This window comes from Ahaetulla prasina, chromosome 1 (assembly GCF_028640845.1).
Source record: "Ahaetulla prasina isolate Xishuangbanna chromosome 1, ASM2864084v1, whole genome shotgun sequence".
Taxonomy (NCBI): domain Eukaryota; kingdom Metazoa; phylum Chordata; class Lepidosauria; order Squamata; family Colubridae; genus Ahaetulla; species Ahaetulla prasina.
This window is the reverse complement of record NC_080539.1, coordinates 338,406,392-338,428,851: the sequence shown is the minus strand read 5'-3', so window position 1 is coordinate 338,428,851 and position 22,460 is coordinate 338,406,392. Positions and strand designations below refer to the sequence as shown.

At 38.0% G+C, this 22,460-nt stretch overlaps 1 protein-coding gene across 1 annotated transcript in view; it reads right to left on the bottom strand.

Moving 5' to 3' along the window:
* The window catches only part of DYNC1H1 (dynein cytoplasmic 1 heavy chain 1), a 65,520-nt gene that overhangs the window by 22,102 nt on the left and 20,958 nt on the right, over window positions 1–22,460 (bottom strand). Inside the window, exons 24-52 of the mRNA XM_058162718.1 lie at window positions 22,180–22,345; window positions 21,910–22,098; window positions 21,604–21,798; window positions 21,231–21,513; window positions 21,042–21,142; window positions 18,556–18,715; window positions 16,986–17,229; window positions 16,128–16,311; window positions 15,314–15,526; window positions 14,420–14,658; window positions 14,151–14,307; window positions 11,163–11,390; window positions 10,816–11,046; window positions 10,517–10,657; window positions 8,881–9,114; window positions 8,031–8,237; window positions 7,654–7,775; window positions 6,689–6,854; window positions 6,424–6,587; window positions 5,873–6,002; window positions 3,228–3,361; window positions 2,834–2,948; window positions 2,566–2,727; window positions 2,109–2,323; window positions 1,820–2,024; window positions 1,513–1,686; window positions 1,267–1,386; window positions 1,058–1,178; window positions 219–414 (exon numbers count right to left, since the gene is read on the bottom strand). Coding sequence (XP_058018701.1) covers window positions 219–414; window positions 1,058–1,178; window positions 1,267–1,386; window positions 1,513–1,686; window positions 1,820–2,024; window positions 2,109–2,323; window positions 2,566–2,727; window positions 2,834–2,948; window positions 3,228–3,361; window positions 5,873–6,002; window positions 6,424–6,587; window positions 6,689–6,854; window positions 7,654–7,775; window positions 8,031–8,237; window positions 8,881–9,114; window positions 10,517–10,657; window positions 10,816–11,046; window positions 11,163–11,390; window positions 14,151–14,307; window positions 14,420–14,658; window positions 15,314–15,526; window positions 16,128–16,311; window positions 16,986–17,229; window positions 18,556–18,715; window positions 21,042–21,142; window positions 21,231–21,513; window positions 21,604–21,798; window positions 21,910–22,098; window positions 22,180–22,345 — 5,196 coding nt within the window. The remainder of the gene's footprint in view (window positions 1–218; window positions 415–1,057; window positions 1,179–1,266; window positions 1,387–1,512; window positions 1,687–1,819; window positions 2,025–2,108; window positions 2,324–2,565; window positions 2,728–2,833; window positions 2,949–3,227; window positions 3,362–5,872; window positions 6,003–6,423; window positions 6,588–6,688; window positions 6,855–7,653; window positions 7,776–8,030; window positions 8,238–8,880; window positions 9,115–10,516; window positions 10,658–10,815; window positions 11,047–11,162; window positions 11,391–14,150; window positions 14,308–14,419; window positions 14,659–15,313; window positions 15,527–16,127; window positions 16,312–16,985; window positions 17,230–18,555; window positions 18,716–21,041; window positions 21,143–21,230; window positions 21,514–21,603; window positions 21,799–21,909; window positions 22,099–22,179; window positions 22,346–22,460) is intronic.

Here is a 22,460-nt window from a genome sequence, read left to right as displayed (position 1 = left end):
GCAGCTTTTCTCAACCAGATACAAATTAGAGATGGAGAGTAAGAAAGAGAAGTGATAAAGAAATGACTCTTTCTCCCCAAAAAGGTTTATTTACATATACAAAGCAAAAATCAGTTCCTCATATTTTGTATTTGTAATATAGTCATCTTTCAGAAGTCTCTGTGAACAATTTCATTCTGATCCCAGAAGCAGCTAAAATACGTTTCCAAATTATTCACCTGATTTCCTCAGCAGAAAAGTTTACAATGGTTGGGATGAAGTTTTCCCTCATTATGATGGAACGTATCTGTTTCCAATCAGTTGTACTTTCACCCAAAAGCAGGCAGATCGATTCTAGTGCCAGCTTCACTGCTGCAGGTGGGTTTGCCATAGAACGGACCTCCACCAGATGTTGCTTCTTTATTGATTTAACAGCTAAGCAGAAACAAACCCAATCAGCCAGGCGTGAAAGAAAATGATTTAAAACAGCAAAAAGCAAATTCAGAGATGATTTGAATTTAATTTAATTTTACACAGACACACACACAAATTAATTTTAATTTAAACAATTTATGGGTAAAATCAGTAAGATTTTCTGCTAGCTCTAGTAGTGCCCCTAAAGCATAGGGAAAAAAACCCACTTTCCCCACTTTTCAGATATACCATCAGCTACCACAAACCATCTAACGGTCTAGTAACTTTCACTCTATCTAAAAAAAAAAGTCATGTTACATTCTAATGTTTCGTATTTTTAACTCATAATAAATCCATCAATAGCTACAACAGCTTAAGTGGCAATATGAGCAGGTATTCTGAAAAGCTGTGCAATTATTGCTTTGTGTGCAGTCAGAGGAGAACATGATTACTGTTTGTTCCAATTATTATCCCAAAGATTTAAGCTTAGAGTGTAATATTGTTTTCTTTGCTCCTATTAAATTTCTGTGAAAGTTGATATACCAAAACCAAGCAATTATGGAAAGAGTTCGTTGAATAGCAGATAGCAGAGCATGCTGCAGACCCAAGCTGATATATATATATAGAATTACTCCCCCCACCCAATTTCATTTTATCTGCCTACCGTTCTGGGCCTCAATAACTGCAGGCTCTACTTTATCCAGATCTTCTTTCACACTCATCTGCTTATCCGCAATGCCTTCTTGCTGTTTATGTAACTGTTCTTGAATTTCCTGGCTCATAACCTAGGGAAAGTTACACAAAGTGTTATTAAAATCTCAACCATGCACGCAGTAGTTATTTTCATATTATTAAACCAATCACGGTTCTCACCTTTTTCTTTTCTGCTTCTTGTTGATCTTTTACCATCTTTTTTAATTTATCATTAGCCGCTGCATTCTTCACTTCAAGCTCCTGGCTTTTTATTCTTAAGTCACGGCGCAGTTCTTCCACCTGGAATAGTTAAGAGATTCTCAACAATGTCAAGGTGCATTAATGAAAAGTGATGTAATAAGTTCTAGGAATTGTCAAGAATAATTTCTCTCCCCCCCCCCAATTGTCCTTTGTTTAGGTTTCTACCTGGTCCACAGTTTCCTTGATTTTCCTGAGTCCGACATTCAAATGCATCTGTTGCTCTTCCAGTTCACTTCTCTTTTCATTGAATAAATTTGCATAATGGTTGATGAAGTCCAAATAATGACGAGGAGTGATGGCCATTGTTCTGCCACCTCGTTTTGCTAGTCGAGCATTAGCCTGCCATTAAATAAAAATCAGTAGGTTTTAAAATTTCCTCCACAAAACATAAATGCAATGTCTTCTAATAGGATTGCACCCTATTGTCCGACAGAGCACAGAAAGATGTATCAAAATGAAAAGCTGAACCTACCTGGTGAAGTGTCTGATGGACAAACACACAGCTGTTTACAATAGCTTCTCTGTGTGATGGCGGCTGTGGCAGTTTGTCATAGACAACTGGCATGTAATCAGGCACAATGTAATTTGGTTTCTCAAGATCCATTTTGCTAGTGAATTCTTTACCAACTTGATAAAGTGCTTCAGTGGACCAGTCTCCAAACCAGTTCAAAACACACCTAAAACAGGATAAGACAATATTACCACCTTTTGAAACGAATGCATGAAAATTACTCATTCATAGTATATTAATGGTGCAGTACCTATTGAAGAGAGCTGGAGATGTAGCTGCTCTATCTTTCAACCCTTCTGAAGATGGATTCATGGTAAAGACTACATGGAGATTTCGGATCACTTGACTAGTGAACCACTTATAAAGTTCTTCATGTGAATCCAACATTAAGCCTTCTTTTTGAGCTCCTTCCTTACACTGAGTCATAAGTGTGGCATATTCGTCTCCTTCAAACAGTCCAGGAACCTATATTGAGAAAATGCACATTAGAAAGCTACTTGATTCTGGAAACTGTTAGAGAAGGGCTGAATTCCAAGTTTCTGGCAATACAAATACAGTTAGACAACTGTTTTACTGCAGACTGGCTGGTCTTCAGCTCAGAGATTAACTTTCAACCGATCACAGTAACTGATGGGACCATGGCTTTTTCCATTTTTAAAATACAGAAATCTAGATCCAGCTTTTCCCTAAGCTTTTCATTAAGTTACCTCTCCATTGGCCAGAAGAGTGTTCATTCTCTCCAGAAATCCAGAATCAAGTACATTTGATTCATCCATTATGAATGCAATTTTCTCATTCTTGCAGCCAGATCGCCTCAATACCGTTCTTAGATCTTCATCAAAATCTTCACCAGTGTACTTTCTATGTACCTGTGAATCACAATTGTGGGTCAGTTTTTGTTTTTATGTAGTCCATAAAAGGAAAGTAACATAAAATGTTTTTAGTTTTACTATTTGAAAGAGTGGTTGTAACAACCTTAATTTGGTAGACACTTAGACCATTCATCCATGCCACAAATCGAGACAGAGTTGTTTTTCCTGCTCCACTGACACCAATGAGAAGTAAGTGCCCCTGAGGTTGACGGAAGATCCTGAAAATATACTTCATTTAGTGACTATAATGCAGGCTACCAGTATAACTCATTTCCCTTTGTTGAAATTATTTATTCATTACATTCATTGGAATTTTCCTACACATGAACATACACGCAATATGGTATTTTATAAACTTTTTCCCATTACAAAAGATAACATTATTGGAGATACTTCTCTAGTATTCAGTTATCCAAGAAAACATTAAACAATATTCCTTCTTAAAATGAAAATTAGATTAGTTTACTAATATACATTTTTCTTAGTAATATACATACCTATCAATTCGTAGCACATGATCTAACACTTCATTGAATAAAACAAGTGGCACGTCTAGTTCTTCTTCATAGAAAACTTTCAGTCTTGCTTTCACATAATCTCTTAACTCCTCTTGATCAACTGGGATATAGTCCTAACAAAAAATAGAACAAATTATTTTTGTATGTACATAAACACACAGAAATGCTGACTCTGACTCTACTTAGGGTAGTATCTTAAGATGCATAAAATGTTCATGTGAAGGTGCTTGATTCCCCATTAAAAACTGTTTCCTATTAAGCAATCATTGTCTTGAGCTTTCCCCAAAAATAAAGCTGGCAGGAATGTAACATTTATTTTGAAATCATGATGCTGCAAGAAAAGTACTGATGCAAAATAATAGGAAATAATAAAAAAATAGCGTTGAAATTCTGAGCAATCCTTTAAAAAATAAATTCATTCTATATACAGAAAAAGATAAAACCGCTTTAATATAAAATAAAATCTCGACTCATATTTTCATATAGGTTAACTGTCTTTCTCAAGGATATAAGAATGAAGTAGTTATTTAAATTAAATTTAAATTTTAACATGAGTGTCAAGAATCACGTTCAGCTACACAGGCTTAAGTTTTGCAAACATTTCATAGACACAAGAACAGTTTTTTTCCTGAATCCATCACTCTGCTAAACAAATAATTCCCTCAGCACTGTCAAACTATTTACTAAGGCTGCATTATTATTAATCTTCTCGTCATTCCCATCACCCATCTCCTTCCATTTATGACTGTAACTTTGTTGCTTGTATCCTTACGATTTATATTGATATTGTTTCTTGATTGCTTATTTGTATCCTGTGACTATCATTAAGTGTTGTATCATTAAGTGTTAAATTTGTACCCTATGACTATCATAAAGTGTTGTACCTTGATGAAGGTATGTTTTCTTTTATGTACAATGAGAGCATATGCACCGAGACAAATTCCTTGTGTGTCCAATTACACTTGGCCAATAAAGAATTCAATTCAATTCAATTCAAGTCTAGTCTAGTAAAAATGGTCAACTAATACTCAAACCAACATACCAGAGAAAAAGTAAAAAGGTTGCCCTCAATAATCTTTATGTGCTGTTCACCAAAGAAGCTGTCTAAATCAAGTTTACATGGCTTGTATCTGTTAAGGAGAACAGACTTTTTTTTTTAACTTTCTCTTTTATTGCTTCGGATGTCAAGGAAGATACAAAGTTCTGGTTTTTGCTCTTCTAGCAGCCTCAACCAGAACAGAATGGATTAACTGTAGTTATTATCCTTTTTGACTAACTTGGTAAGTGAAAAATTTTCTACACAAAGTTTTAAACTTCTGTATCAATGGCAGATACAGAAAATGGTAATTTTAAATCTTTTAAGTATACCCAATTGTGTCTAGTTGAAAATACCTACTTACAGATGAAGATTCTCCATGCCCTAAGATATCTCCATATCATAAACTGAACATTTTTTAAATTTAATTTTGTCGTAACAGTATACATAAACATTGTCATAAGTAAAAACATATCATGAATATATATATATATATATATATATATATATAAGTAAAAATATGCATTAGCTATATTAATTTGATATAATAAAGGGAACAATAGGACAGGAACGGTAGGCACTTTTGTGCTCTTATGCATGCCCCTTATAGTCCTCTTAGGAATGGGGTGAGGTCAATAGTAGACAGTTTTTGGTTGAAGATTTTGGGATTTTGAGTAGAGACTATGGAGTCAGGTAATGAGTTCCAAGCATTAACAACTCTGTTGCAGAAGTCATATTTTCTGCAATCAAGTTTGAAGCGGTTGACATTAAGCTTGAATCTATTTTTTGCTCTTGTAATATTGCGATTGAAGCTGAAGTAGTCATTTACAGGAAGGATATTGCAATAGATGATTTTGTGTGTTAAACACAGGTCATGTCGAAATCGATGGAGTTGTAAGTTTTCTAATCCCAGGATTTCAAGCTTGGTGGTATAAGGTATTTTGTTATTTTCGGAGGAGTGAAGAACTCTTCTAGTAAAATATTTCTGGACGCGTTCTATTGTATTTATGTCAGAGATGTGGTGTGGGTTCCAGACTGATGAGCTGTATTCAAGAATAGGTCTGGCAAATGTTTTGTATGCTCTAGTTAGTAGTGTAGAGTTTTTGGAAAAGAAGCTGTGTAAAATTAGGTTTACTACTTTTAGAGCCTTTTTTGCTATGTAGTTGCAGTGGGCTTTGGCATTTAGGTCATTTGATATGAGAACTCCAAAATCTTTGACAGGGTGAGGGTCGTCAGTAAGGTAATGACCATCAAGTTTGTACTTGTTGATAGGATTCTTTTTTACAATATGTAAGACTGAGCATTTGCTGGTAGAGATTTGGTGTTGCCAAGTTTTAGACCAATCGGAAACTAAGTCAAGGTCTTCTTGAAGGGTAGAAGTATTGTTAGTGGTATTAAATAGTTTGACATTGTCAGCAAAGAGAACACAATAACTTGAGATGAGGTCACAGAGATCATTTATGTATAGTACGAAGAGCGTTGGATCAATAACACTACCTTGGGGAATGCCACTTTTGACAGGAACAGGATTTGATATAGCGTTGCCATTGTGCAACTAAACCACAGGGAGGCTAGGTTTTTCTCTTACCTTTGAAAGCCAATTGCTGTATAGAATGGGCCTGCACATAGCTTTCTCCTTGTCTATATTGGGGAAGTGTTTCAGAGCAACCATATCAATATTTTCATCAGTCCATCGTCTCTCCTCATCTTCCACAAGCCTGGATAAACACAGGAGATTGAGAGAGGAAGCAGACAGGACTTAACCAGGATAAAAGTAGGGAAATAACAGCGTAACAGAACTCTGAGAAGAATGAAGAAGACTGGAGACAATCCTCACAATCGTCAGCCCACCAACTATATTGCAGGAAAGATTCTAGAAAAATCTTTAAAAAGAAAGGAAAGGTTTTGATAGCATGCATTTCCTAGAAAATGTTTAGATTTTATCCATTCTGGACAGTTCTTAGGTGATCCATCTACAATGACATGCCTATAATTTTTTAAAAAGTGGAATTATTTTAAACAGAAGTCTAGTAGAGAATATTTATTTGCTACAACCTCAGTAAGTCTTATTGAGTCTTAACTCTAATACTGGCAAATAAAATTAAAACAAGCATATAACTTTGCATTCCTATGATTTACCTGTCCTGGAACAGACGCAAGGCTTCATGTGCCCAAATTCGAATGAGTCCTTCAACAGGCAATGTTTCCAGCGGTCTCAGTGCTTCAAAGATACCTCGCACCCACCGAGTCATTTCACGAGGTGAATAGATATAGTGTGGCTGAGTATCTTGAGTAAACCTTTCCTGTGTGAAAAACACACACACACACGAGTCCTTATTAGCATTCCCCCCGCAACCACTTAATCACTTAATTAAAATCTATGGAAAACCTTCAGCCTTGTTACCTGTGACATTGTGTAGAACTCAACCATTGCAGCAGTGAGAGGCTCGGCATAAGTACGGAGAGATGGAATAAGTCTCAACATAGCACGATTGAAAGTGCCATAAATCTGAGTGAGTGAAGCTGGTCCAGGGTAGTCCACATATACAACAGGAACATGGCGCAAGAATCTGAAAAGTTATTCAAAGGGATAAATTTTAAATCTTAATAGTATTTTATTAGACTAGAGAGCCAATTTGAGGTAGGCAGTCAGACCAGAAACCAAGAGATCGTGTGTTCTAGTCCTGCCTTAGGCACAAAGCCAGTTGGATGATTTTGGGGCAATCACTCTCTCTCAGTCTAAGGAAGGAGACAATGGCAAACTACCTCTGAAATCTTGCCAAGAAAACTTCAGGAACTTGTACAGGCAGGCACCAGGAATCAAGACAGACTTCAAGGCACACACATACACAAAATGTACATCACGGGTGTCAAACGTGTGGCATCCTATTGCCGTCTGGTGACATTTCGCGACTTTTTCCCATTCATGGAGCTAGGGTGGGTGTGGTCTGACCGTGACACATTCAGCCTGTGAGCCACCAGTTTGACACCCCTGGACTACTTAGACTGTAAGAATTGACAAGTATACTCCACAATAAATTGTTTCACAGGTCCTGAGAATCATGCAGGATGAGATATTTCATCATTACTTTCTCTTTGAGGGTAGACTTTCTAATGAAAATATCATTCCAGAATCCAAACGAACGGAATGCAGTATTATATTGCACCAACAGAGGCACAGGTTCTGTAGTATTACACAGAGAAATAAAAACTTGGCTGTGGGAGAAAGCATTTGGAGGATGTTAGATTTGCTATGGACTCCTCCTGTTCAGTGCCATTGAAATGTTTATTGTCTAAAACTGTTGTTTCATACAAACCCCATCAGACCAAGTTGGCATGAACATACATATTGTATTATAGGCATATTACCTATGTGAAAGAGGCTTTCTTCCAGGGTCTGTAGGTGGGTTGCAGGCACCAACAAACTGAATTCGTTCCAATTTCACCCAGGTCTGGTCTGATGTACGGTAGAAACCGCCATGCTCTACCATCTGATGAAGTTAAGAGTCTTGGTTAGAAAAGAGATGGACATACCATACTGTTCCCTTTTGGTAAACACATTATATGCAAAGCATGGAGAAAAACAGAAAAAATGGAGACAAAAGATTATTTAAATCTTTTAGTAAAAACTTTACACTTTTTCTTCACACCTTTCTATTTTTGCTTCCACCCCATACATTGCCTTTTGTTTTGCAATTTAACCCTTATTCACAAAAAGGGTAATTTTTTCGCTTATTAATACTTGCCTGTCTGATAAAGGATATGACCCTCTGTGTGCCATATTTATCCATATCTGGCAGGTTGATTTCATCACAGAAGAGTACCAGCCATTTTCCCAGCTGAACTGGAGCTAGTACCACACCATTAGGTGTACGCCTGTACTCACAATAGTGATCAAATGTTTTCAGGAGTAGTTCTGGAGTGGTAGCACTGGAGAAATTCAAGCCAACCACCTGGAAAGGCAAAAAAAAAAAATTCAGAACACGACATAAAAATAACAACCAAAAACATCCTTCATCTGCATAACATTTTACAAAATGCTGCAATCTGTTGTTGATGGTTGACAATTCCAAAATAAATATTTTAAGCTATGTGTATGTTTTAGAAGTCTGGTTTTTGAAGAATGGGTTCCAATATTGATCTTATGTATAACAAGGCCACATTAATTCATACTGTGGTGGTATTCTGCATTGGCTTATAATGTCCTTTGAAGATGATTTGGCTATTATAACCAGTAGTTCTAGTGTGTTAACTGAGCATGTAGAACAGGTCTTAAGAGTCTTAAACCAGCAATATTTCCTCTTTTTGATTCCAAGTCAGGCTGCCGGTTTTACTTTAAAACCTTAAGTGACTAATGATCAGTAAAGTCAAAGGTAAAAGATGTCTTCCAGGTCTGACAATCAGAACATCTCAAAATGTACCCATTGAAATAATCAAGGGCATCTAATTTTCTGTAATGAAGTGAATGGAGCTCTGGAACAAGCTCTCAATGGCTATTGGAACTTAGTACTTTGTGATTAAAGAATTATATTTTTCCTGTTCTGCTAGAAGGAAGAATAACTCAAATATTTTCAAATATTCAGAACGCGGAAATACCTCCATGTCAGGCAAGGCCCTGAGTGCACTAAAGAGAGTCATGGTCTTTCCAGATCCTGGTGGGCCACAGAGTACCAGTGGTTTGTGCTCTGCAAGCCAAGTATACAGCAATGCTTCATGGCGGACAGTGTCAAGCGTTGGCACAACAACATCAGGAGCTGCAACTTTGTGAGTCTCAACTTCGATCTGTGGGACCTTTGACTGCCAAGGCACCCATTCGCCAGTGATGGAGACCTATACAAAGAAAAAAAGTATCTGCTACTTTCTGCCTTTGTTGCAGCCAAAGATTTTAACTCTAACTGGAACTTTTAACTGTTCAAAAATTAAGAAATGTCACCAATAAATTATCAACAAATTGAAAAGGCTTTTAAAATGATTCCACATAAAATGTACTTGGATGACTCCCAGTTCTGAGGAGGCATTATTTTCTGTGTAGAGGACATGTCATCAAGATAGACACAAAATGATCAACGAAATTTATTTTTCTTTAGAATTATTACTTACTCTCATATACCACTTTACAGTGCTTAAGCAACAAATCCAGGAATGTGTTTTTTGACAATCTAATTAGTATCAAAACTTATTTTCATTATGCACATCATCTCAAAAGATAGAGGTGTGCATGATAAATTAAATAGCAAATATTTTGTACACTGTTGCGAGGCCTTTGGAATTACTTGTAATACGGTACATATAGTCCCCAACTTACCATAGCAAGAGGCACTGGAATTCCTATCGCTAAGTGATTTGGTTGTAAAGCATTTCTGGAACTGGCAGCAGTCCCAATTGCTGCCGTTAATTGAATTCCACAATCATTAGGTGAAGCAACTTCCTGCTGTCTTCTTTACAACCAAAATTCTTCCTACAACCAAAGTTTGTAAAGAAGGTGGCAGAAAGCTATGACTCCCTTGCTGAAAGCAGGTTAAGTGGCTGCTGCTGAATGGGAGAGGGTCCATGGGAGGAGAATGGGGAGGGGGGGGCTGGGAAGGATATGCAAGGTGTGGGAGAGACACAACGTAAGTCAGGGAGGGTGTGGAGGGCTATGTGACAGGCGCAGATCGGGGAGACTGCTTGAGGGTGTGGAGGAAGATATGTGAAGGAGGATTTGTGAGAGGGTGCATGAAAGGGAGGGTCTGTGGGGGTGCATGGGAGGCACACTGCATTGAGGAGGCTGTGTGAAGGACAGTTGGCAAGGGTTGGGAAGGGTGTATGAGAATGTGAGGGTGTGCATGAGGGTACAAAGTAGGTGTGGTGAAGTTAGGGATCTATGAATAACCGGCAATGAATGTGGAGGGGCTGAGGAGACTTTCCCAGTGACTTGAGAGTTCCCTGCTGGCCTCCCCATTGCCTTTTTGTGGATCACTGTTCATAGATCATTGCTATCAAACCGGCTGCCAAGAGTCAAGATCACAATCTTGTGACCGTGAGGTGATGGGATGGTGGAACTCCGAGAATTGGTCATTCATTTAACACAGTCTTAACTTCAAATGATCGCTGAACAAATGGTCATAGGTTGAGGACAATTTGAATTTGATTTGTGGTACAGATTACATTTTATGAAGCATTGCAATCAGAACAGCAGTCACAGTAAAATTGATGTAAAAAAAAAGTTCTATAACAATACAATTCTCTTTACCTCATAATCAATTATGGGTATATTTGGTGCACTAGGCAGGGGCACTGTTGTAATTCTTCTGATATATTCACCTAGCTCTGCTCTCATTTTCAGGCGGCTGTCTCCCGAGAACGACCACAGGATTGCATACACTAGGTATCTCTGAAATGGCAGTAAATCATCAGAGTTGATGTGAGGAAACAGGTTTGTACTTAAGAAACACATGGAAACCAGCAGCAAGAGTTTAAAAATCCTGGTAATTTTATTGCCTCAGGATTATAGTCTTTTGGTGAGTGGATGGGGCGGCAAACAAGAATTACCTGGATGTAGCGTTCTAGCTGGTCTATTTGCATTGGAAAGTCTGGGTGGTTGGCATTATACTGTGCTACGTTGCGGCACGCTTGGTGAAGCATGGAAAAGAGAGAACCGAGACACCGTAGTCGGGTGAGGTCCATAATGTGCTCCAATTTAAAAGCATGTTCAAGTGCCTTTGTCACCAATCCATTAGATGTGAAGTATGGCTGCATAATTGTAGCTGCATCTCTTTGAATCTGTCAATGAACCATTTCAGTAACGTTACAGCTAGAAATTACCATACCAGAAAACAGAGCTAAACAATTACTAATTTGGGTAGTGAAGTAAAAGAAATCTAGACTCCTAGGTTTACCTGCAGCATTGGAGAGGCTGTTTCTTCACTTTCATCTTCTTTTCCCTTTCTCCTCCGCTGAGCTTCTTCTTCACCTTCATCCAGAGGGATACTTCTCAGTCGGGCCAAGAAATTATTGAAAATCATGTCAGTACTTAAAACATCTTCACTGAACCAAACCATGCCACATCGTGACACTGTGGCCAGAGTGGCATATTTCAAATCTTGAACTTCAAACATGATGCGCACCTATGGAAAAAACAAAAGGAGGGTTTTTGAAAACATTTAAACCCAGACTTCTTTATGGTTTTTGTTCAAAGACCCTTCTTCAACTACCCTCTCCTCCTTTCGAGTTTAAGGTAAGCAAAAAAGCAAAGAATCAGAGAAAGAATCTCCTGGCATGGGCAGTTGAAAGCTACTGCAGCAAACTCAGTGGGAGAGCTTTGTTTCAGGATATTGGGAAGCCAAGTTGCATGTACAGTACTCCAGACTGTACATGCTAGAAGGACTGTAGACATTCTAAATGGAGACTCATCCTGGACACAGAATCTAAATATTCACAAGAAATATAAATATAAATATTTTATTTTTATTTTTATTTATTTTATTCAATTTTTATACCGCCCTTCTCCCGAAGGACTCAGGGCGGTATACAGCCAAATAATAAAACCACACAATATACACATTAAAACAGAAACTTAAAACCAAGCATATTACATAAATGGCCGAAATTTAAAACAATCAATTTAAAACCCTAAAATTCATAAATAACCCCAATAAAATTTAATAAAACTTTTAAGCCAGTCTGTATATGTATATATGTAGGTCTTTGGTTATTCGGGTTTTCTCCCGCGTAAAATTGGAAGTGTCTTGGCGACGTTTCGACGAAGTCTCATTCGTCATCTTCAGGCTTCAGCTTCATGCTTCTGGGAGCACATATATATATATATATATATGCGCATGCTAGACACTGCCTAAGCCCCTCTCTGTCTTACTATATAGGAAACAATAAGATTTAATATCTTCCCATAGCCTCAGAATTAATTGGTTGAAATTTCTACAGAAACCCAGGTAAAAGAAGCAACAGGAATGCCTCTTTAAAGAGCCTTGTTTATTTCTGTAGGTAAAGATTTTAAGCAGGAATTTGAGATTGAAGTTTTTATTGATTTTGATATATGTGTACTGATTAAATCTGTGTAATTACTTGTGCCACATCTCTACAGGTAAGCCTCGCTTAAGGACCACAACTGGGACTAGTTACTAAGTCTGCATTACTATTAATTTTCTCATAGTTCCTATCACCCATCTCCTCCCACTTATGACTGTAACCTGGTTGCTGGTATCGTTAAGACTTATATTGACTGTTTCTCTATGACTATCATTAAGTGTTGTAGCTTATGATTCTTGACAAATCTATCTTTTCTTTTATGTATACTGAGAGCATATGCACTAAGACAAATTACTTGTGTGTCCAATCATACTTGGCCAATAAAAAATTCAATTCAATTCAATTCGAATGATCACTGAGTGAAGTGATCATTAAGTAGGATATCACATGATCTCTTTGCTCAACAACTGCAATCTCAACACCTCTAGTTCTGGTTGTTAAGTGATTTCATGAGTCATTAAGCAGATGGAGTCCCAGGTAAGGTGTGTGGAATTCCTCAGGGAAGACCCTTGGAGGCCTGGTGCAGGTCATGTGCAAATGTGTCCCTGCTCACGAGCTAAAATTTCTCTCTGTTGAAATCACAAGCTTGAGTGGGTAAATACTTGTGCACAGCCTCCCAGGGCCTCTGCCACCACTGAGGCCTCCCATCCTCCTTGCTTACAGCACTGCCTCCCTGCTCCGAGACTGTAAATCCTTCATGGATGAAAATCTTATCTCGATTTTTTTACCTTTCTTCAGCCAGCCCCCAGAAACCAGGGGGAATCCTCTTGTCTTTGGGGGCTGACTGTGAATGCCCTGTGCTGCGAACGCTCTGTGCCAAAATACTGCTTGGATTTTGTCTTGGACCCTTTATAGCCAGCCTCCATAAAACAGGGAGATTCCTATTGGCAGGTGGCAGTGGCTTGAGATCTTCCCCGCCAGTTTCCCTACTGACTTTCTGGAGAAAGTCTAGCAAGAAAGATTACAAATGACAATCACATGATCGCGAGATGCTTAACAAGCAATTGTAAGAGCAAATGGGTTGCCAAGTGCCCAGACTACAATCATGTGCCCAGAGACACTACAACAGCTGTAACTTTGGGCATGGATTTTAAGTCCCTTTGTTCAATGCCATTGCTATTTCAAATGGTCAAAGGAAGCAGCAGGTGAAGCTAAGCAGAATCACATCAGATACCTGTACAATTAGCACAGGGGCGCCCCAAGGCTGTGTACTCTCCCCACTTCTCTTCTCTCTGTATACCAATTTCTTTTATGTACACTGAGAGCATATGTACCAAGACAAATTCCTTGTGTCTCCAATCACACTTGGCCAATAAAAAAAATCTATTCTATTCTAAATGATCATTGATTATATTAATTATCATAATTAATGATCAGTCAAATGATTGTTAAGTGAGGACTATCTGCATATAAATTTGGGAATAGTCTAGATTTCTCATATTTATCATACAGCTTTTATTCATAAATCTAGCTTTATAGACATTAAGTCATCATTTTCCCTTGTTGTAGTTGAACAATAAAAAGGCAAACTAAAGCAGACTAGTAGCATCTTATGATCTGAGTGGTTCATTTGATTTCTTTTCTCTTTTTAATCAAGTTTTTAATCAAGTTATCAGTGTTTCCTATGAGTTGAGCAACTCTGAAATTACTTTTTTTTTGCACTTTGATATTTGAAATTCGGAAAGGCTTTCACCTTTGATCTTTTTTTCTAAGCAGAATACAGCAGCATGCTGCTGTATTAAGAATTGAGTCAGTATTCTGATACTCTGTTGTCCACATTTAGCCACATTAAATCACATGGAAATACTACCTTAAATATAATTTACTATCGATAGGCTTACATTTGGTGGAAGACTCAGACGTTCCCCATTTGGTAATGTCAGCAACTTGTTGTCATCCAGAACAGAATTCAAATTTTCAACCCACTCAGGATCAACATCTCCATCAAAGATAATCCATTGTCGTTTTTGTAGTTCCCCTCTCACATTATCTATAATTCTAAATAAGATAAGATTATAGTATAAGTCAGGGAAATGTTGAATCAGTTTAAACACCTTGTCTGGGAATCTTTCTATTCATTTTCACCACCTCTTATATATTTCAGACTTACTTTCTCAAGACATGGGTAAACAACCCATCTGTCCACTCTCTGGTGTTGGGATCCAAAGTACCATAGAGATGGTCTTTGCTGATAGCTTTGGGATCAATTATATGTGCAACACCTTCCACCCCTTCTAATCTCTCCAGAGCTTTCAGAAGTACTCTCCAAGCCATGCTCTTTCCACTTCCAGAAGGACCGACCATCATCAAGCCATGGTTGATCTGGGTAATTTGATAGAGCTGAAGAACCTATAAAAAGGAGTAGAAAGGGGGAAGATTGTGAAGGAAATGAATAATAAATTACTCTTTTATAAAAGCATAAAATGTATTAAAAAGCTTACTGTTGCAAACTGACCACAAATTGTAATCAGCAGAGACAAAGTGTAATGACTTGCTAAAAGGTCCCTTGGAGACAGGAACCTACACCTTGGGCAAGACCACTATCAGTAAGAAAGGAACATTCGCTCAAGGTGAAAATTAAAAGTAAACATGATAAGATAGTTGATTAGGCAGGAAATGTCAAGATGACCCTTTAAAGTGTAAAACAACTTGGAGAATGACTTAGGAGAATAAAGGGGAGTTGGGAGGGCTTCTTGGCATGGCGTGCATTGTGTCGGAGTATAAATTGTGGCGCTCTTCGAACTCAATCTATTTGGGGTCTAAGAGGCCGCGTTTGCAACCGCTTTTTATTTTTCTTCATTTTATCTCCAATAAACCTTTGATTTTGTGAACCGGACTTGTTTATGAATTGTGAGGATTAAAATATTTGAGTCTTATATCTCAAAATCTTTTACCTAAGATGACAACAGTTACAATAATCCTGTTTAAATTTTTAGAGGACTATTTACAGCCAAATCTCAAAGGATTTTATATTATGTTGTCAATAACAGTTGCAAAGCCATACCTTTTCCACCCACATGCTACCAATATCTTCTCCATCACCATATGTGAGGTACATTTCCTGACAGACTTTCTTAAGTTCTTCTCTCAATGCAGTCATTTCTCCTCGGTGATACTGAATGCCAGGGAACACGTCTGACAAGAGACTGAAAAGCAGTGGTATATCTTCTGCAACCAGTTTTGGTACCATAGTCTCACAGACACTCTGGATCAGAATCTACATGGAAAAAACATTTATTAGACAAACTAAGAAGCAAAGTAGTTATTTAATAGTGCAGGGTTCAAAGACTGGCTATAGTAGAGTTACTATACTGAAGTTTAAACTGGACATTGTTTTCTTTTGTTTTTTACGATAATTTGAGATACTATCAAATACTATTTGTGTGATGATTGGTCTGGATACATTTTTGTTTAAACAAATTACTGTGCCTGTTATTAACTGAGTAACTTAACATTTATAGTAGTCCAGAACATTAAGAATACAAATAGTAGCGTATAAAAAATGGGATCTGTTTCAAGTGGAAAACAATAATGGGCTCTTCTAATCATTTGGGAAATTTTCAAACACAGGCCAGCTACTCTGTATTTAAAGTGTGTAAAGCTCAAAACCAAGCCTCAAACACATAACAGTTCTTCTGCACTCCAATCTGGGTGTTTTGAATTCAAAATGAATTGAACCTGAAATGTTATGCACACTTGTACTGAATATTAATTTCAATCCAAATTAATTCAAAATTCTTGTGTTTTTGTCTTTAAGGATCAGTGTCTTACGTAACTGTAGAGTGCATTAACCACTCCACATAAAGTATAGGACATACCTCTTGCTCTGGTAAATTTTCAGCAATTTCTCCTTCATCAACAACTTCACCACGTTCTTCCTTCTCTCTTTTTATTCTCTGAATCCTTTCTCTTTTCACATTGCCAGCACTGACCAGTACACTTTTCAAAGCTCTCAAGCCGAAATCATAATGGCTTTGAGAAGAGAGCTGCTCATCACACAGTCTAAGGATATAAAGATGTCACTCTCACCACTATGTTTAAATAAAAACATTGGCTTTACAGATGAAGACACATTAGTATCACATTCTAGAACATTACTTCACAATGTTTCAGTTGTTTAGACACTAAACAACTAGACACAAGAACAGTTTTTTCCCGAAGGCCATCACTCTGCTAAACAAATAATTCCCTCAACACTGTCAGACTATTTACTGAATCTGCACTACTATTAATCGTTTCATAGTTCCCATCACCAATCTCTTTCCACTTATGACTGTATGACTATAACTTGTTGCTGGCAATCCTTATGATTTATATTGATATATTGATCATCAATTGTGTTATAAATGTTGTACCTTGATGAACGTATCTTTTCTTTTATGTACACTGAGAGCATATGCACCAAGACAAATTCCTTGTGTGTCCAATCACACTTGGCCAATAAAATTCTATTCTATTCTATTCTATTTTATTAAGTAGTTCAGATACTTTCATCTGTCTCTAGAAAATACATAGCAATGTAGGCAATTAGTTAGCAGTTTTGAACTACTTCTTCATGTGATATGATCTACATATAATAAAATAAGAACGGTAACTACAGTAATGCCAGCATCTGGTTTAACATAGTTCTCCAAGGATAAATCATCCTACATCCCTCTGTTAACAATGATACTTACTTAAAGAAGGGGACAATCTTGTTGGCAAGCACTTCAGCTGTCCGAAATCCTTGGGAATACAACATCACCTGAGCAATCAGTTGACGATCAGGCTTAGTCATGGCCAAACTACGAAATAGTTTCTTCAAGTTGTCTGGGAGATTTGATCGACCAGCATAGCCAGGGTTCATTGTGATGAAGATTGCCATATCTGGGCTCACTTTCACTTGTTTGTTCAGCAATTCACAGGTAATGGGGGCAGCAGCTGAAAGCAAGCATCCGTCAGTAAGTACACTTTTCACCTCTCCACCTTTCAAAACTGACAGAAAAGGAATCCAGAAAGGCTGGGGAAGAATACTGGTATTATGTGTATGTATATGTATACATTATTTTCACAACTTCTACGGCTGCATATCTCATACAATGACTCAAGACATCTCACAGCAATCCATAAACATAGTTAAAAACATACCCTTCTCCAAACTTCCTCACAGCTCAGTGCCTCATCCTAGCCCAATGTATGGGGGAAGAGCCAGGGGTTCACAGAAGGCTAAAAGGATAGGGATTCCTCTCATCTCTAGTGGGAGGCTGTCCAAGGTACCATTAGAAAGCAACATTTAAGGGAGGGACCTGGAGTGCAACAACCCTATTTAACCTACTTGGAAGGGCATATACTCTCAGGAGAGGCAGTCCCACAAGTAACCTGGTCCCCACATAGGTTTCATGGTGATAACCAGAATCTTCAATTGCACCCAGAAAGCAACTGGAAGCCAATGCAGCTCACATAGCATAGTGATACTCAGGCAAGATACCCAAAATTGTGTGCCACTGCATTTTGGACTGCTTGCAGCTTCTGGATAGTCAAGGGCAGCCCCACATAGATTGTACTGCAATAATCATAATGGAAGGTGACTAAGGCATGGGGGACTGTGAGAAATGTATACCCGTAGAAAGACAACGATATAGTAAATACAAGGGGAACAACTAACTAATTTGAAGTATTTTTGGTATATGCTTGTTTAAGTAACCTAGTCCATTTTTCTATATTTAAGAGGGGGAAAAAACCATCAGTTTGTTTTCTGGCTATCTTTTATAACTTGGTGACATTTCTACAAGTCTATTTGGAAAGCAGAATAACCTGTGCTGCATAGCAGTTGTTTGGAAACTGGATTCTCATTTTTTGTCCCCATATTTCTATATACAGTCCATCCCAGGCTGCTCACATATCTGTATGGTTTCCAGAATATACATCCCCTTAGATTTGTGGGAAAGTTTATAGTGGCTTTCTTTTTCCATTTTCTAAGATTTTTTTTGTCTTTTATTTCCTCTAGATGAATAATTTCCTTTCTTTTTTCTCTCACCGTATAGCACTTTTTCTTGAATAAATTACCTCTTTTCACAAAAGTTTTATAAATACATCTATTGCTATATTATATTACAAACCAATGGATTTAAACAAAATATTAACATTCGTGTTTCAAAAATGTAATTATATTTCATAAAATAATAACAGTATTGAAATACAGAAACTATACACTTGAAAAACTTCTAAAGCATTGCAAAAAATAGCTTTTCTTTTTAAAATACATACATTTGTCATAGTTTGGATTTGAGTGTTCTCGCAAGGCTTCCTGAATGCACTGGACTTGCTGAGAAACAGCAGAAAGCATTCGCTCTTCAAGTCTGTTGAACTCATCAAAGCAGCCCCAGGCACCTACTTGACAGAGGCCCACAAAAATGCGGCCCATTGCCTAAAGAGATAAAGAGAAAAGAAACACACACACACATATATATATGAAATTGAAAAGGAACGGTAAGATGTTATATGTAACTCATCATCTATAAAATCGGGCATTTTGCCCATGGTTTTTAACAGGTATAATCACTATATTGTCTGAGTCTTTTGTTAAATATTATAGACATATACAGGAGCTTCCCTTACACTAAAATTTAGACACATAATAGATAACTGGATGCAAGATCCCATCTGTTAATTTGGATTCTAGGATACAATTGGAATTGTAGCTATTGTACCAGCCTCCCTGCTGTATAACATTTTTCCTCTCTGAACTTCAAAACTCTATGGTTTGATTGGTGATGGTGTTCTCTAGGATTATGGTCCCGAGGGACTTCAACTTGCTTTTCCTGGAACAGAATCAAGGTGGCTGTTCATGCCCACCATGACAGGTATGGATTTGACCAAAGTCACTGAAAGCCTGATCACAATGGAGCTGATGCTTTGAATTTGGTTTTCCAGCTGGTGAAAGGGTCTGGAATTAAGAGATACTGCCATCATTCTGTCATGGACTGATTAGTTTCTGATCACCCTAGAGTGTTCCAAAGCTGCTCCTAGCCACAGGGAGGCAGAATCTATTTCATTGATATATTCATGGTGCTTGGCGGCCCCTACTGGATTTTAAAAAGTGCTAAGGGCTATTCTTAAGGTTTGATGCACAATTCAGTCGATGCCTTGTTGTAGTTTGGAATGGAAGGAGAGCTGGACTAAATCAAATCTATATGGTCTCTCTTCTCCCATGTACCCCACCTTTGAAAAATCATCTGAAAGCTGCAGTTGTACCAGAATGCAATAAAAAAAGCAATTACAGGCATGCAATTTTTACTTTTTTCAGCACACTTATTGTTACTTTGTGGATTTTTGAGCTGCATTGGCTCCCATCAAATTTTTGGTGTAATTCAATATATTGGTTGCTATCTATCAATCTCTTCAAAGTATAGGACTAGGATATTTAAGGGACTCCTTCTCCATTTGTCTCTTCCTGTCCTATTTTAGAGAGGATACAGTGATGGAATGTGAGATTATCAGGGAGGATGCAAGGAGATGCATTTGAGGTGCGGCACATGTTTGGAGGTGCGTTTGAAGCACAGGTCAGGGCCTGCTTGAAATGCGCGAGTCAGGAAGGACTTGCAAGAGGTATTGTGCAGGCCAGGTAAGGTGCCTGAGGTGTATGAGGTAGATGAGTGGCTGTACGGTCCAAGTGCAGAGAAACTGGGGAGGATATATAGGTGGGGATCCTAACCCTGTACAATGAAAAATCAAGAATGACATGTGATGATTCTTCCAACTTCCAGCTGATTTATTTAGCCTTTCCACACCTATAGAATCTTACAAAATTGAAGCACTTTACTATCTGCATCTAACACATATTCTCTCAGGGAGGGGCTGTTTTAACCTTCTTTCTTTCACACAAAGTATCTGGGCTACATTGTCTCTTAATGCACTTCCTCTATTCTGGGAATCCATCCTACTACATTCCATCACATCCAGTGACTTGTGATCTTTCCCGCTGGCTTCCCCAGTGACTTTCTGGGGAAGCCAGCAGAAAAGGACACAAATGGCAATCACCTGATTGTAGGGCGCTTGGTAACCAGTCATAAATATGAACAGGTTGCTAAGAACCCAGATTACGATTATATGTGCTAGGGCAGCTGGAAGTCTGAGGACCGATCATAATCACCATTCGTTCAGCACCATCATAACTTGAAATGGTCACTGATCAAATGATTGTAGGTTGATATCTATCTGTAAATCAAAACATGAACAAATAAAACTGACTGGGATTGTTGTTCTTTTCCAACAATCCCTGTGACTTAAAAATGCGAATTATATTACTTGGAGTTCATTTTATTTTCTAAAAGTGGATTATGTTGAATTTTTCAAATTATCAAGATTGGAAATTGTGGAGAGATGACTCAATTGATCTGAATCAGTGAAAGCTTTACAGTTAGCCTAACATGTAAACGACAAGCTCAACATCCTAGCCCCTGAACCACCGCGTCCTCCTTTGCGCCTTTGGCGTTGAGTCATGCCGGCCACATGACTACGGAGACGTCTTCGGACAGCGCTGGCTCTTCGGTTTTGAAACGGAGATGAGCACTTCCCCCTAGAGTCGGCAACGACTAGCACATATGGGTGAGGGGGACCTTTACCTTTACCTTTTTAACATGTAAACGTTATAGTATTTCTAGATTTATGCAAAAACACCTAGCACTTTTGAGACAGAGGTAGAACTCAAAAACTTTTCTAAAATAATGTAATTATAGATGGAGATGATATACCTGGAAATCAAATGTTTCATCACAGTTGAAAACAAGAACAAATCGTCCAAGCTGATGTCCAAGAGCTTTAACAGATTCTGTTTTACCAGTTCCAGCAGGTCCTGTTCAGATGTAAAAGAGGCAGATTACTTCTGCTCTAGAACAGCAGCATGATCTTGACAGGAAAAGAATGTATTAGCAATAACTTACCAAATGGAGATCCTCCCAGCCTAGCCTCCAAAGCTTGTGTCATTGTCAGGTAACAACGATCAGTGAGAGGAGTCTGTACCAGTTTATCTTGGACTCCAAGGTACTCAAAGCCATAGTTAAATTTGGCATTAGCCATCTGGATGGATAGTTGCTGCAGTACATCGGTTTGTTTAGGATCAAAGTAGAACCTCATCTGGCTCAACCAATCAAACGATTTGGAATTGTCAATTTTGCTCTTGACCAATGATCTTGTAACATCTCTTTGGTGAACCAATTCGGTGATCTTTTGAAAAAGCAATAATCAATCTTAGATGCATATGTAAAGTAACATGAATGTCTGGCCAAGAGGAAATTAGTTAACATGATGACTTACCAGGTGTTCCAGTTTTTTTCTGCGGAGAGGAGGCTGCTCCATCAGTACAGAATCTGCAAGCACAGTCAGTGTCGCTTCAACATTGGTTAACACAGATTGCAGAGGGGTACTATCACCACCTCCCCCCATGCTGTTCAAAGCAGACTCCACATTTTCTGACCAGGCAATCTGAGCTGAAAGGACGACAAGTTGGGCCTAGAGAATTAAAAAAAAAAAGTCTAAGTATTATCGGTTATTTTGGCTTCCTTTCTCTCAAAGCATTTTATCTTATTATAATGCTGAAAGTAAAAATAAATAAATAAATACCTGATATTTGTCAATCCATGAGATGTAAGTAGCTGGATCAATTGAAGTTGCTTTGCCAAAGATCTCAATTTCTGTTTCAGACTCAGCAAGAAGTTTGGCAAGTGTTACCCTCATTTCTTTTTCAACAAGTGTGAGCCACTCATTGATCTTGGGATGCTCAGTGATTGACACAGGAGTTTTGAATATCACCTGGAAACAGAATTGTAAGCTTGTTATTGATTTTAAGAGAAAAATGTTTTATGCCACCAGATCCAGAAAACACGTTTATACCTCTTCTCCCTCACGTGATGATATTCCCAGAACAATAGAGTTGTCTTCATTGAGGATAATGCTCGACACACCTGCAAACATCTTCTTGAAATGTTTCTGCAGTTTTGCTACATTTTTGCTGTTTCCAATGATTTCAAGCAAATCTTCATCGCCAACAAAATAGAACCTTAAAAATAAAGTTCAGTATTTCAGTAGATCCACACATCAAAACAATGAAGCCCAGACCCAAACCATCTGTGATTTTTCTTTGCGGATTGATCAATCAAAGCAGAAGAAAAACT